Source organism: Lutjanus erythropterus, chromosome 6 (assembly GCF_056507025.1).
Source record: "Lutjanus erythropterus isolate fLutEry1 chromosome 6, fLutEry1.hap2, whole genome shotgun sequence".
Lineage (NCBI taxonomy): Eukaryota > Metazoa > Chordata > Actinopteri > Lutjaniformes > Lutjanidae > Lutjanus > Lutjanus erythropterus.
Genome location: NC_139322.1, coordinates 18,717,330 through 18,733,581, shown reverse-complemented (window position 1 = coordinate 18,733,581; position 16,252 = coordinate 18,717,330). Strand labels below are relative to the sequence as shown.

The following is a 16,252-nucleotide window of genomic DNA, read 5'->3' as shown; positions in this document are numbered from 1 at the left end:
AAGCCTGGCTAATGTGATCTAGAGGCAGCTGGAGCAGCCCCGATTATTACCATGACACAGCCGAGCGAGGGGTGTAATATCATTAAAAATAAATCAGGTGGTTTGGAGATTTGCTGTAGCATGGGGGGGAGGGAGGGGGGGTTGAATGACATTAGGTGAGAGAACTGCCATAATTTCATTAGTCAGTTGGGGCACCTCAGAGGATCTGTTGAAACATTTCCTTTAAGTTGGAGTAATTGAATTTGCTTTCACAACACTGTGCACAAAATGAAAGACAGAGAAAATGACCATGGTAAATTTTCCAATTAGGGGTCTAATAATTTTGAAAATTAATTCAGACATGTTATGCAGACACCTGCATATCAATATCAGAATCAGAAATACTTTATTGATCCCAAGGGAGAAATTGGGTTTGTTTGTTACAGCTGCTCTGACTAAGGATAAAAATATATAAGCATAGAGAATTATAAGAAAAACAGACAAATAGAAATATACATAGAAGTATGTAAAAAAAAAAAATATGTGCACTATTCTACAAACAATATGCAGTATGTATATTAGTGTCCACTGTAAGAAAAAAACGTGTCCAGGCTGTCATAAAAGTTTAAACTGACTAAATTTTAAAAGACAAGTTGAGATAATTTTACATTGAATCAAAACAAATAAACTTTTTTAATCAAACAAACTTGATATTGATTCAGTTCTACTTGAAAAGACGTATTCAATAAGCTTGAACCAAAAACTCTTCAATCACAGTGACAAACCTTACAAACAAATTTGATTTCATTTTATAATTTCTCAGTTTGAAAAGAGTTTTGGGAAGTCTGCTAATATGCTGATCATGTTTCCTCAGAAACTTAATTTAACGAGTTGACTGAACTTTGTACAGTACATTCATTTAACTCAAACACCAAGTAAGAAGTCAGCTCATGTTTTTACATGTTCTGCAAATAAATCCTAGAAATACTATGTACTAGAAGTCTAATTAACTTGAATAAATAAAGCTTCTATATGTTAAGTTAAGAAAAGATTCCACTCGATTTTTTTTACAGTGTACCTGAACAATAAATCTGAAAATGGGTAAATAAATAAGTTTTAAAATGCAGGAATATCATTAATAAGCACATTAATTGAAGTGTACACTATAAATGCTGTATTGATGCAGGTGTATATACCAGACTGTTATACAGCTGAATTATTAATAGGCCTATTTCACATATATATTAAACGGTGGATTTATTGCACAGTTTATGTCCTGTTAAGTCAGTATTGCACAGTTGAAGATATACATTAATAGATATAAATAGGATTGGGTGATTTTTCAATTTCCTAATTACAGTATATATTGTAGATAATCTATTTGAAAGCAGACACAGCCTATAGGATCGTCCTGTTGTTATTATTAGCCTCTTGTGGTGGATTATTGTTGCAAATGATGAGGAAAACGTGAGGCCCTGCTAATCTTCTTAAACTGAGCTGTCTGCTCGGCAGACTCATCAGCAATCAGCTGGCAGCTGAACAGGCTGCGGGCTGACAGAATCTATTAACATTTCAAACATGAAATAATAAAAAAGCTATTCTACATCCAACCTCTGTTGTGTTTAACTTCGACAAGACTGTGTCGGGTGGTGTTTTTCCCCCCTCATTTTGCATCTTCGATCCGCCATCACTGCGCCAGCAGTGCCGTTGGTCTCACAGTGAGGGTCTCATGTCGCTATTGTTTTGCCTCGAGCCACATAAACGGTGATTTCAAGGCCCATTGACCGCGCGATGGATTGTGGGCCAAAACCCGCTGATGAGTAGAGAGCAGTGATTATTTGATTGATTTTTGGAGGAGAGGATAGAGTGACGCCAGGAGATGTAAAGATTTTTACTGATCTGCACAGTGACGATAAACTCAATCATTTAAACATAGAAATAACACGTCAGGTGATGATGATGATGATGATGATAATAATAATAACAATAATAATAATAATAATAATAATAATAATAATAATAATAATAATAATAATGAACCATTATCGTTTATCATTTTAAGAACGATTATTATTGTTTATTATTATTATTATTATTATTATTATTATTATTATTATTATTATTATTGTTGTTGTTGTTGTTGTTGTTGTTGTTAAAAAATAATGTCACTGTGTTGTGTCAAAATATGCATGAGACAGCTGCAATGTAATTAACTGACTTTTTTTTTTCTTCTTCTTCTTTCTTCTTATTTTCTTTTTTTATTGAGATGAAACTGGTGGAAGCCAAAAACTTTATCCTGTCTGGTCATGTCTTCCTGTTGTACAATAGTGACATCTAGTGTCACTATTTAGAAGTACTGTCTGCCTTTGGTTGTAAAGTGGATTCATTACACATTGTCCATGATGAGCGTTCATTGTCATTGTCCATGATCCAGTTCACATTAATTACAAGTGTGTTAATTAATTGCAAACGAGTGTTTGTTTATTAGTTACACAGTTGTGTATTTTATTTTTTATTTTTTATTTTTTACAAGATTTCCATTGGTGGCAGAGACGTTTGAGCATGCAAACTCAGTCTCCCTCTTTCATTCATTTAATCACCTTCTTGAAAAGCATTGCAATATTTGTGCATATCCAAAAACATGTTGATATCAAATGTTCAAAATAATGTTTGAAAGTAGGTGTGTTTCTCCCTCCGATCACAAATGTGAGCTTTTCTTTTATAGACTTAACTCTACACAAACCTGCAAACTGCTGTTTGTTTAAAGCACAGAGTTTTTGTGTCACAAACTACTATAAAACCCCAACTGAGGTACATGTTCTGAATTTCTTGTTTATATGTCCAAAGAATGCTCCTTTAAACATAATGACATAACATAATGATAATGACATATGGATGTAAACTGCAACTTGAGTGGTTGGTGGAGATATACAACTGTGAAATCCTATTGTTTCACTGTCTCAATAGTCAAAGATCTGTATTGTTTATAGACTTTCTTGCTCTTTATACTTCTCCTGTCACGATTATAATGCCCACTAGAGGTCACAAACTAGCTGTAACCATTGTTGTTCATTTTGGAGGCTTGTTATTGACTGCCACAAAATATCAAACATCAGTAAGAATTATAAGGTGCTATTAGGTTGAAAGAGTTTTTGTTAAGTTTGAAAATAAATTCCTTTTATAATCACCCTCTTTTAACTTGTCTAAAGGTGGAAACTGAGGGGAGATCATCAGACTTGTGTGTGACTTGACCTGTGACTTGCTTGATTAATAGCATGGACTTGTACTTGCTTAATTCTGACCACAGAAACTTGGGACTTGCTTAAGACTTGAATGTTAGGACTTGTGCCTTGCTTGTCACTTCCACACTGCTGAGTTCCTACCCCCTCTGGTGGACAAGGGAAAAATTATAACTGCTTAGCAATGGCATGTTGGCATTGTAACTGTGAGCATTATGACATTGGCATTAGGTCAAAGCACCAGTGTCCCCACTGCAGCCTCACAAACGTGCAAGCATGGCTATTGCCTGTTGCCTAACAGTCCACTTCCATTTGATGTGGCTGAGCTGATGGACCACTGGACAACCTTTCTTCATGTCTGTCAAGGAAACATCAAAAATGTATTAAGCATGTATCAAGACTTTTTCTTGTGGAGCTCAGGAGCGGGGAACCAGACATGGCCACAAATATCAAAGAGTTTCTGGTCGGGGCATTTTGGTAGCTCAGTTGTACCCCTGTTCTAATTTCATATCAATTAAAGGCAGGAAAGCTCCCCTGACTCCGACATCCCCTCTGACTTTTACCTCTAATCTGGCAAAAAAAAAAGGAGGCACAATAACAGGAATAAAATTGTTAATGTGCCATTTGCTCACACCTGGATCACACGTATGATTCTTTTTGCAGGCAAACAGTTGATTGAAAGTCCTCACTGAGGACTGATTCAAAACAAGTACCTTTTTCTAGAGTTTTGTTTGTTTGTCTGATGTATGTTAGATAATCCAAACTCATTGTTGTGCTGCTCTGAATTAATGTTAAGCCTCTATGTGTTGCATAATTCATCGTATATAAAAATGTGTCATATTAACCAACTATAAAGTTCATGCAGTGCCTTTAACCAGCAGACATACCTTTAATTCTGATCCTAAAAACCATATTGTGTTACTGAATCCCTGTTTCATTACTCAGGAGCAGCTGTAAACCCAGCAATCATGGAAAGTGCAGTCTTACAGGATATTAGACAGAATTATTGTGTTCCCAATCCGGATCTACGGATTTGGTTTTCAAGAATTAAATGTCATGCTCTGGAGCCTCTCTACTCTTATTGGGCTTATTAAGAGGGTCTCGTCTCCCCCTCCTCTCTGCAGCTGCACCAGAGCTGCAAACATGCAGCACCAGAAAGATCAGTCGTTGATGTTTTTGGATTACTAAAGTGATTTTTACATTGACCACCTCACTATTTACACTTTTTCTTTTGTTTTCTATTTTGTGAAGGATATTTGGGACTAGAGTTGGATCTGTTTGGAGCTACAGTTGTAGATGGACTGCTGACACTTCATTTTCATACCAGGACGGAGTCACCCAATCTACACTGAGCAAAATGGAGCTCCTTGTCTTACCTGGAAACTCCTCTGTGGACTCAGAGCTCCTGTCTCGGACTGGCTACACAATACTGGCCGTCATCATGGGTGTTTTCTCTGTGGCGGGGATTCTCCTTAATGTCCTGGTGATTGTGGTGACAATGAAACACAGACAGCTCAGACAGCCACTCAGCTACGCCCTGGTGAACCTGGCCGTATGTGACCTGGGCTGTGCTGTGTTTGGAGGTCTGCCCACCACAGTTAGCAGTGCTGTCGGATACTTCTGGTTGGGACGAGTAGGCTGCGTGTTAGAGGGCTTTGCTGTGGCCTTTTTTGGTGAGTCAATTTATAGCCAGTATTTTTTTTTCCAAAAGAGGAGTTTGCATGTTAAAATGCTTCTGCTTCAGTTTTGTCTGATTTTTTTTTTTGCACAGTGGTGGAACAACCACTGACACCCCTTATTTAAAGAGAAATTCTGCACTTTTCATGTGGATATCCAGTCCACGTTGATGGTAAATATAGTCAGTTTAAGCAATAAATTTGCTGCTTTATTTAGTAAGAAGATGGAGAGTTTTAATGCTGCAAAATATGTTATTCTTCCTGCATCAAGTGATGTAACAGTGATGTAGTTGGTGTTAATAAAGAACCACTGGCTATTTCAGCTTTGATTTCTAGTCTCTGACTATGACTAGCCAGGGGCGTGCTACTTTAGTATTTTTGTTACTTAAAACTATGTTCTAGCTAACAAAGTAATAGCTACAGGCTATAGAGCCAGAAGCTCACATGCAATGCATCCTATAGGCATATAGGCGCTGTGGGCCCATCTCCACGAGCAGGATTCATCAATATAGCACACACTAAGGAATTAATTGCCTCACACTGACTGGATATTTCCATGAGAAGTGCCAAATTTTCCCTCTAAGTGAAAGTGGCATTGCAGCAATGTAAAAGTAATGAAAATCCTACTTAAGTCAAAGTATCAAAATGTGCTTGAATTGAAATATCTAAAGTAAAAGCACTCATTCTGCAGGAACATATGACTTATTACATTAGTGGACTGTCGGTGCTGATGCATCAGTGCATATGTATTATTTTGTAGCTGGTTAAGGTGGAGCTAGTTTTAACTGCTTTATGCACTTTGGTAGGTTAGTCCAGTGGTTCCCAAACTGGGGGGTGGGCTCCCCTGGGGGTGTGCAGAGCCACTGCAGGGGAGGCACAGAAGACTAGCGGAGAAATGAAGAGTGACACCAAGTTTTAACACTGCCCCACCTCAGCCTCTTGTGGCCAAAATGAGTATTACAACAATAAACAATTATTATCACAATAAAACAATAAATCAATCAATCGATCTCTCTCTCTCTCCTTCTCTCTCTTTTTCCTCATTTGCCTCTCAAGACTTCTCTAGTAGTATGCTCTTTTCCACAGAGAAAAGTAATGATAAATTTATTCTTTACATATTCCTTCTCTTTTGTCAGGTATAGCAAGTCTGTGTACAATTGGAGTAATTGCTGTTGAACGCTACATAGTTGTGTGCTGTCCCATGGGTGCTGTCCTGTTCCAGACTAGGTATAGTAGTGACCATCAAGATTTCTCTTGGCAGCATCATACAGAGTACAAAATTTGATTCCTCCACCACCAGCATGTGACAACCTGTCTCTGCCATCCTCAGACATGCAGTTGCAGGGGTTGTGCTGTCCTGGGTGTGGTCGTTTGTGTGGAACACTCCGCCTCTGTTTGGTTGGGGAAGTTATGAGCTGGAGGGCGTCAAGACCTCCTGCGCCCCGAACTGGTACAGCCGAGACGTGGGAAACATGTCCTACATCATCGTATACTTCTTCTTTTGTTTTGCTGTGCCCTTCTCCATCATCACCATGTCTTACGTGAAACTCCTGCGGACCCTGCGCCAGGTGAGCGGTGGAAATGTTTGGCAGTTCACTCACTTTGGTTGCTTTTACCAGCATCACAATACAGTCATTCTGCTTGTATTTTGGTTTCCTAGGTGACCAAGCTGCAGGTATCTGAGGCTGGCAGCACAAATCGAGTGGAGGTGCAGGTGGCACGTATGGTGGTGGTGATGGTGTTGGCCTTCCTACTGACCTGGCTGCCATATGCTGCCATGGCCCTCGCTGTCATCATGGACTCCAGTCTATATATTGACCCCATCATCGCAACAATACCTGTTTACTTGGCTAAAAGCAGCACCGTCTACAACCCCATCATATATATTTTCATGAACAGACAGGTAATTCTCCATCATGCACATTTATATTCACATACACACAAGCAAAGAAAAAAAAAAGGAATTCATATTCCCACACTATTGACCCCTCCAGCCCCTTTTGTGGCTATGGCTGCCGTGCTGCATCAGTTTGGCCTCATGCTCTCAAAAAATTATATGTGCTGTGGCCACAGTGGCCTTCATGCCCCACCCTCGCTACCCCAGCTGATTTTAGACACCAGTGACTTCTGTTGAGATTCTCATTGGGCAACATCACATAAAACACTGTGCACAGATTTTGAGCCTGGTATGAACCACTGGAAAACCAGACTGCAGACTTGGAGTCGAAGCAATGTGCTATGGACGAGCACAAGAAAGATAGCATGAAAATATGGACAGAAGCAGGGGTGGCAAGAGCACACACTTTCTTTACGCAGATAAATATACAGCTTTTTGTGTAAAGAAGCGACTCTGGTAAGAGTAGAAGTCCTAATTCAGCTTCTTCACTCAAGTGAAAGTGAAAAGGTACAGACTCTGAAATGTATTCAAAGCATAGGTGTAAAAAGTCACCCTCTTAAGGACATTTCCACCTAACTGAACCTCACCTTTTCTCCATGGTCGAGTCTTCCTTTCTTGTATGTTTTCGTCTTGTAACAACATTTTTCCTTGGTTACACTTTTTTTGTCTTAGGTCTTATTACGTCTTTCAAGTCTTTTATGTCATTTTGGTCTTGTTACATCTGTTGTGATATGCACTGATGGATACACCAAAAAATCATCTCTTTTATGTGTTATTATCAAATCCATTTAGACCAAAATTGTTGGAAAGGTGGTGTGCAGTGGCACAAAATAAATATTATCAATAATTGCCCTCCTGTGCATTAAGACTAGAGTAACAAGCCTATTTTGAAAATGGAAGAGGTGGAAATTACAGCTACTTGTGTTAAAATGTAGGGACTAAAAGTAAAAAGTTGGAAGAAAAATATACTAAATACACAAGATACCTGAGCACATACCTGAAAAATCTACTTAAGTACAGTAACAGTATTTGTACTGTCAGTGTGTCAGTGTGGTTTGAACTTTCCTGGACCATGAATCTTGAAGTTACTCTGCAGTTCTGTGGTTTACACTGCAGACTAGAGACTCTATTAACAGTAAACAACTAGAACTGTGTCAACATTAGCTATCAGATGTAACCCACTAGCTAACGTCTGTTGTAGATTAGCTATCTTAAGTTAGGTAGAGTTTTTTCCACAAAGCAAAACATTAGATAACTAGCTACCTAACTACTGATATAGATTAGCCTGCCAGTTTGCTGGTGTGTTGCTAACATCTGCTAACTTAAGATGTGACTATATGTTGCTTTTACAGGTCTCCCATCAGTATCTTTAAACCATCCTTAAAATGTGTTTTTCTTTTCAACATAGACAAGGCTGGCACATATCCAAGTACAGAAAACAGGAAGTTCCAAAGGAGAAGAGACTTAGGAAGATTCGACTGTTTCACTGTATTGACCGTGTGTGATGTGTGTGTGTTTGCAGTTTCGAGGATATGCTGTTCCCACTGTCCTGTGTGGATGGAACCCGTGGGCCTCAGAAGTGTCTGAGGCTGAGACCACAGTTGCTTCTATCAACAAAAGCCAAAAAATCTCACCTAAAGAATCTTTAAAAGAATAGAAGTGCACGCAAATCCTCACGGTCTCACTCCTGAGGCAGCACCAGATCATAAGAACTGCTGCCAGGCATTATCCAACACCCGCTGGCTCTGGAGTGCAAAGAAAGATGAATTAAACATTACGAAGACACACCCAGAATAACAGCTGTGACAAGGCAGAGGGAAACCATTCCCTTATGAGACTCTTTACATGTTTGAAACTGACGGTCTTTTCCTGCTGAGGCTGTCACAACTTTTCATGTATTCTGACAACAAAGACAACTTTTTGTCTTGTTCACTGTCGTGGATATTGTTAATCATGTATAACTCTTTTTGATCTCATGTGACAGATTCACATTGAAACATTCAGAGTTTTAAAGATTCAAATCCACATTTACACACCTTGATAAAAGTCTGATATGTGTGCATATGTGTATTCTGTTCATGGATGTCATTTAAAATCTCTATACAGTGCCAGCAAAATGATCAGTAATGCATTATAAAGTATCATAATACCACGTGGGATCGTAGTGTATTGTAGTTCTGATAATTGTTGTGCATCATAATCATTTTATACTGCATCATAATGTAGCTTAAAGTTATTCTAAGTGTTAAATGTGTGCGTTAAATTAAGTAATGAAATTAATAAGATAACCTTAACCTGAAGGAAAAAGGCATTGTTAAATCAAATAAGCTACACAAATGACATACAACCAGGTAACTTTTCTTTAAATGCACTCTTACTTTTAATCCTTTCTTTTAATTAAAAAAAAGGTTAGGGGTTAAGTAAAAGTATAAAAGTATTGGCATTAAAGTACTCATTATGCAGAATCAACATTTTCAGAACAATGTATGTTAATATAATTTATGTATTAATAGCTACATTACTTTGATGCTGCAGCTTTTAACTGTGGAGTTTTTGTTATTTTTTCTTTTTACCATACTACTGGGTAGCTTGTGAATTTCACTCTGTCAATAATTTAATGTTATCCATAATGTTACATCATAAAAAAAATATACAAATATACTGCAGTGAAAAGTAGAGCAGTACAGCTTTTGAGTGAATGTACTTAGTTACCTTCCTCCACTGCTTATGTCATTATAAAGCTTTATATGGTGTTATGATTATTGTTATAAAGCATTACAAGTCATTATGAGTGTTCATACCTATAATTATACAGTGCTTTAAGACAATTATAATGCATTATGTACATGAGTGTCATAGAAAGTGTCTCTCTCTCAGTAGCCGAATTACTTTGGCTAAAAGGCTGACATATGGTATAGGGCTCCATAAGAAAAAAACAAACAATTCTATCTGGGGTCTCTTTTTGTAAATGATATGATTATTATATATGATTATTACCATGACAACTGATATTCATATGACCCATCCCTGTTCTCCGTGCTTCATGTAATCGTTTATGTTCAGTGGACAAGAGGTGTAATATTGTTAGACGATAGCCCATGTTACATACTGTCAAGAGGTGTGTGTATGTTCTTTTTTCTTTTTTCTGCACATTGTTTATAAATTTACAATGTATGCTCAAAACCTGAAAAAGCAATAAAAAGTTTAAAGGTGCAATATGTAATAAATAGCCACCTGTTGAATTCAAACTCCAACAAATAGGGGACATCATATCACCAGAGTAATTGCTAACTGCTGCTAACTATACCTGCCATTAGCTAGTTAGCTCAGTTAGTCCTGCAGCTAGCAGTCCTATTACTTGAGTCCTGGACCGGGACCAAACACAGCCTCTGAGACTGACAGAGGCCAGTTTGACAACAGGGAATACAGGGAGTACGGTGAATTACAGTGGCTCTGACCAGGACTTCAGGGACGATGAAGACGCGGCAGGCTCAGACTGAGACAAGAGAGGCATGAAGCAGGAGTGGATCGAGACGGAGGTAGGGCATCAGTCAGTGCTCACCTCCAGAGGCCCCCCTGTGTACCAGGAGCCACACCTAGCGAGAAAAAACCACCTTTGCATTGTTCTGCTGAGGCCAGACGCTACAGTGACTCACTGTCATCACTTGACGTACACAGTGAGACAGGACAGACCGAAGCTTGGTGTTTAGCATACGAAACAATATGCAGACTTTATACTATATTTAGTCAATGACATGTCAAAGCTGTTGACAATTTCAGTTATTTTTAAAAAGTTTTAAACTATAATTCTTACAAATTGTAGCTTTAATAAAAAAAAAAACTTTTTAGTACAAGTAAATATTTATTTCAAAATTAAGAAGCAATAATGGACATAGATGAGGATGCAATCTAGATAGTGATATATTTTCAAAGGATTTATGACAAGGAAAAAAAGTAATTACATGTTTCTTTTTTATTATTTTTATTAGGTGTACACATCCCCTTTTCTTCTTAAGGTCTGTGCTCAAACATGGTACACACCCCTCGCACACAAACAGACCTTTCTCACCTATATATGACCTTTATGGCTTTCATTGATAAAAATCAAAATAATCAGTGTGTTATACTCCTTTGCAACATGATACTTCACTCCAGCCTTTTGGATCCAGCATGTTAAACAGCAAGAAAATAATCCTGTCATCAGTTAAGTCAAGTCTCACAGTTTGATCATTCACAGTCACTTCTCCCTCTCTAAATAAACACAAATGCAATCATACTCATCCTATTACCTTGGCTTTTTATTGATTACAGAAATATTGCTATGACTTTATTTAAAGAAAAGCAAAAAAGCCAGAGTGTGAATAGCTGTATCAAACCTGTACACTTTTGTATATATACAGAGTGAGGGATCATCTATGTACATGCTACATACTGTCACACTCTGGGTAAATAAGTAGTCCTTCTGACAGGCACGGACGCGGGATCACTTCACTTTTTCTGAATCCATTTCAGAAAAAAAGATGCAAACATGACCCACGGTCAGTGCCCGAGGAACAGGGAACTCCAATCTACGCTCACAGGCCATCTCATTGATACAGTACATGTTGACATGTCAACTGATTGGTGTGTGAAACAGTTGTGTGCTTGAACACCAGCTCGGAGGATTGACTTTGGTCCTGTTGTTTCTGGCAGTAGTGATAACAGCAGGAAACAACAGTGTGTGTCTGAGTGCTTCAAGTCCTGCTAAATGTTAGCGCCCAGTTACACGGGCTACATTAACAGTTATAACTGTCCTATACAGCTTGAGTCAGATTTGTCATACAAACTATCTGGTCCCAATGCCAGCAGCAAAACACGTTGTTGCTGAATACGGCGTTGTCTTCATCTTATAGAGGGTATGCACATGAGGTCGAAGTATGCAGAAGTCACCATGGTTTGACCACCTGAGTGACAAAAAAGACAACAGGGTGGCACTGATACCACTCAGCTTGAAAGCTGCAAAAACACAAAAAACATCTAAATGGGAAAGAGCTGCTGTGTGATTGACTATACAAATAGAACTGCCAAAAGCTAAAGAAAAGAGAAGCAAACTGATTGTTAAAAATTAACAGAAACAACTGGAATCCAGGCACTGAAATGTAGATTTGCGGTTTCTATTTTGTGTCAGGTTGGATTATTGTGGTTAAGTTATATATTGTGTGACTAATGTTTCTCTTTAATTAAATATTCAACACTCTTCACTGATGTTTCACGTAACAGCCGTTCATTAAACAAACATGCATAACATCTCATAGGGCTGTTAAAGTATGGGTTTATTTTCTCACTGCAGTGACAAAGCGACATATTCCTGTCGGATGGCAGTTTACTGCAACTGCCCTAATAATTACAGTTTATTGGATGTTGTTGAAGCGTACTGTTATAAGCATAGCATAGTGTCTTCAAGTAGTAGGGCAGTGCATAAGTGTGTGCGTCGTGCATGTGACGGAGAGCGAGCAGTAGATGGTGCTGCCAGGGGAGCAGAGCAGCAAGTTGTCAGTCTGGCAGTAAATGTACAGTACACGTTGTGAGTCAGTTAACAAATGCTGCAGCTTCTCAAGACCAAGAAAAGTCTCGTCTGCTATTTCCAAACTGCTGAACAAGTGATGTGGGTTAGCCCTGAAGTAAGCTGAGCAGGAAAGGCTAATGATAAGCTATAGCTAACACTAGCGTTGTACCTTTACAACGTCAGCTCCGGTGTGATCGTACCCCTTTCAGAAGATTTGTAATCCAGTCTTGAACTGCAGTGTCTTTTTTGGAGACGTGGTAAAATAAATCCATAATGATTAATGCAACACCAAATGTCTTCTGTAGATATTTATCATTTTTTCTCTCTTGAAAACAGCTGTTGTTGTTAGCTCTTGTTGTTAGCACGTTGTTAGCCGCCCACTGGCAATCCCAAGATGCCTGTGCTTGAGCTTGTCAACCAGAGGTTGTGTACCTGACTTGTGTGTGACAGCGCTGACCCATTGGTATATTAATAGATCAATGCACTGATCACAACATGAGATTGACCTGATGACGGTAATACGCTTAACCCAGCGGGCATCACATGACCACACTATAGCAGTTAGCATCACAGCCCTAGCATCACGAATCCTCACCTTGGACAAAATTGCAAAAATCAATGCTGATGCATGCAAAAATGTCTCTCAAATAATGTCACAGAATAAAAATATCTGTGCAGACCTACGCACAGACAACCAGAATATCCTTTGGTTATCTTGTCATTTTAATTTTGCCATCAATTCCCACCACCACCAATCATCCAGGCTTTTGTATGCCTTCTTTGCTTTGAGTATTTCCCTGGCATCAAAATGAGGTACTTATATCAGGAAACCTGATTGCTAACCAAATATCAATGTCCACGAACCGCTGTTTCTTTGGTAAGTTGTAAGGATCAGTGTCGAATCCAACTGGCTTTACTTTTAGTGATTTAAGTGACATCAGTGCATACCCTCTATTGAAGTTGTCCAGACTCATTGAGGAGCAGGCTAATATGGAGTTTGGTGTAAAAAACTATGTCCCATGCAAGATTTAAACCAACTGGAGGTATTCCTTTATCCAGCAGCAGCAGCAGCAGCTATTTCACATACCAACTAAAACAGCTGTGTTTAATACACAAACATGCATGAAGAGATGACAAGTAAAGACATGGGTAAGGTAGTCATTGAACAGCAATATTATGCTCAACTGAAGAGAGAACAAACAACACAGAAGACTGACATGTTGATGCTGAGAAATGATTCTTCTTCTCCTTGCTCTTCTTCACATACACTTTGAACCAGCTTTGCAAAGACTTTCAGGCCACATCTGACGTACTCTGCTCTACTGGGGGAGACATACAAGACCGGCTGTACCTCACAGCATCCACAAAAACGACACTAGCAATAAGTCCTGAGCTCAAGGAATGTGCAACACGTCCCCAGCCAGTCGCCACACTGTTCCGGTTGGGAACACAGTAAAGACTGAGAACAGCATCCTGGAATTATCATTGCTTCTGACAAGTAAAAAGTATGATCATATATACAGATTGGGGGAAAAAAAAATAAAGGCATGTGGGGTTGGGTGGGAGAGTTTTTTGGGGGTTGTTGAACGTCATGATCTAAAGAGGTAAAAATCAGGTGCAAAAGAGAACATTTCAACATCAACACCTGTACACCACGAGACGAATCAAGACGACTTCTGAGTCAAGGCAAAAGAAGAAGGAAGGGGGCGTCTACGATTTAGCAGGTGAGGATTTGTACACTTCCTTTACCCCTCTCCGTCCTTACAGGTCGCCCTTCTCGTGTGCAGAAACAGGAGCGTCTTGCAGCGTGGTGTTCTTTACAGCATGTGAGCACATGACAAATGCTTTTAATAGCAGTGTTGTGAAGTGTCCAATTTCGCCGGTTAAGGTAAATACGTCTGTCCTAAGCTTAGTGAGTTCTCTTTTTTTGGTTTGTTATTTTGATTCTTCTTCATTCTACTATCTAGAAAGTACTTTACATCCTACTCTGCTCGAGTGACTGATGAGGTAATGACAGCCACCCTGACCTCTACTGGACAATAAGGTGCTAAAGTTTTTCTCTGTAAACTCTTAACTTGTTCAACACACTCTTAACTTTCAAGTAAGCCATCAGTGTGTGTTTCAGAATACGGAAAGACAGAGAATGACAGAGATTTTGTGTGTGAGATCATGTCATAAAGGGTCAAGAAGGTTTCAGGGTTGAGGTGCAATATTCAGAGTTTGGATTCAGGCTGAGGCGTGTTATGAAAAAGCAGAGCTCTACAGCTGCAGTCTCTTTATGTACAATAATAAGTCCGAACCAAAAAAAAAAAAAAAAAAGAAAAGCACAAGAGAAGGTGACAAGTTTCCTCCTTCTTTCTTTGCCTTCGAGTCGTGTCCACGTTTCAATCCTCTTTTTTTTCCTCACGGCTCACTGATACAGCAAGTTCGGTTCAGCCCAAACGCTGCCCTCTTCTGGACAGCGGCGGTAGTAGCAGCAAGGAGAATCTTGTACTCTCCCACTTTTCTTCCAGCGTGTCTCTCATTTCAAATGTTTTCTGTCTCAAGGGTTGAACTGAGTCTTTTTTTTTTAAAGTTATGTATGAATTCTTCAGCCTTATTTCTGTGTGGTTTCCATGTTGCTGTATGTGTGTGTGTGTGTGTTTTCTTCTTCAGTTTGTGTGTGTCTTTGTGTGTGTTTATGCGGCAGGGTGTGTGTCGCTCCTTCAGTGTGTGCATGGCAGGGTCAGTGAATGTATGTCTGACAGGACAGCTCCACGTGTCACTGTCCTCCTCACCTCAGCGCCCCCGCCAGCACTAAAACAACACACTCTGCCTCCTGCTCTTCCCCTGGGCTGAGAGACAGACAGAGAGGGAGACACAGAGAGGGGGGAGACAACCAGAGAGGGATGTGAATAAAGGTTTGGATTTCATTTAGACACACAAACACACACCACCACACACACACACACACAAACGTTTCACTCCATGCCAGCAGCAGAGAATATACACTATAAGGCCAAAAGCACTCTACACACACACAGGGCTGTGACTAATAATTATTTAATTATCGGGTTTATTTATAAACTGTTTCATTACTCATTTGGCCCACAAAACATCAGAAAATAATGAAAATAATGAAAAATGTTTGTTACAAATATCCTAGAGGCCATGATGACATCAATAAAGGGATAGTTTGGAAGATAAGCAATGAACTTCTGTGGACAGTGAGAGCAACAAAAGGTATTTTAGCCATTATAAAAAAGCCCACCAAGAAAATTCTATATCAGTTTAAGTGTATGCTGTATTCAGAATATTTTCATCACTTAACCTCGACGTTACACAACCTTTTCCAACACAAAACCAATGTCACGTAAACCAAATATCATTGAAGGGAGCCATGTCTGGCAGAAAAATGCTGGCTAACTGCAAGATAGTGTGGTGAAAATATTCTCGATATAGCATACACTTAAACTGATACTGCTCTTTTTCAGTTGAACTTAAATAATTAATCAGTTCTTAAAAGAACTGTCAGTTTATCCTCTTTTTATAGATGAATTGTTGCTGCTCTAGACACACAGACATTACACACATGTGATGTTGAACATCTTGTTCCAAAAGCATCAGTAATTAATAAGCTGCTATAAGAGCCTCCACTCTTCTGGGAAGGTTTTTCCTGGAACCTGGTTTTAGGGATTTACTCCCATTAGCCATGAGAGCATTAGTGATGACTGGCAGTGATCTGGCTCACAGTCAGGACCCCAGTTCATCCAAAAAGTGTTTTACTGGGGTTGAGGTCATGGCCCACATTTATCAAACTGCTAAAAAGTGCAGTTTGAGACTTGGATTTTGGTTAAAGATGAAAGTAAAAATCCTTTACTTTTACATGTCCTCCCATTCAATTTGTTCATTTATTCTATCATTAAAAACATATCAC

General features: G+C 39.0%; 2 protein-coding genes across 11 annotated transcripts in view; one reads left to right on the top strand and one right to left on the bottom strand.

Moving 5' to 3' along the window:
* The first annotated feature begins 4,471 nt into the window (after positions 1–4,471).
* On the top strand, positions 4,472–8,940 carry LOC146325145 (parapinopsin-like). The gene is made up of 5 exons (XM_084719990.1): positions 4,472–4,891; positions 6,031–6,121; positions 6,225–6,462; positions 6,555–6,797; positions 8,314–8,940. The coding sequence occupies exons 1-5, from the start codon at positions 4,576–4,578 to the stop codon at positions 8,446–8,448; spliced, it is 1,023 nt and encodes a 340-aa protein (XP_084576116.1). The 5' UTR covers positions 4,472–4,575; the 3' UTR covers positions 8,449–8,940.
* A 1,809-nt stretch (positions 8,941–10,749) lies between these two features.
* The window catches only part of LOC146325144 (cyclin-dependent kinase 17-like), a 61,243-nt gene continuing 55,740 nt past the window's right edge, over positions 10,750–16,252 (bottom strand). For all 10 annotated transcript variants that reach the window (XR_014770706.1, XM_084720983.1, XM_084720987.1 and 7 more), the window contains one exon: positions 10,750–15,170. Coding sequence is in view for 3 of the 10 variants with exons in the window: in XM_084720986.1 (XP_084577112.1) it covers positions 15,133–15,170 (38 nt within the window). In the remaining 7 variants the exon portion in view is untranslated. The remainder of the gene's footprint in view (positions 15,171–16,252) is intronic.

What these genes read in the sequence shown, in the direction of transcription:
- LOC146325145 (XM_084719990.1), top strand. Translation starts at nt 4,576, where the DNA reads ATGGAGCTCCTTGTCTTACCTGGAAACTCCTCTGTGGACTCAGAGCTC. An exon ending in GCTGTCCTGTTCCAGACTAG is followed by an intron (nt 6,122 to 6,224) that starts GTATAGTAGTGA and finishes TGCCATCCTCAG; the next exon opens with ACATGCAGTTGCAGGGGTTG. An exon ending in ATATTTTCATGAACAGACAG is followed by an intron (nt 6,798 to 8,313) that starts GTAATTCTCCAT and finishes GTGTGTTTGCAG; the next exon opens with TTTCGAGGATATGCTGTTCC.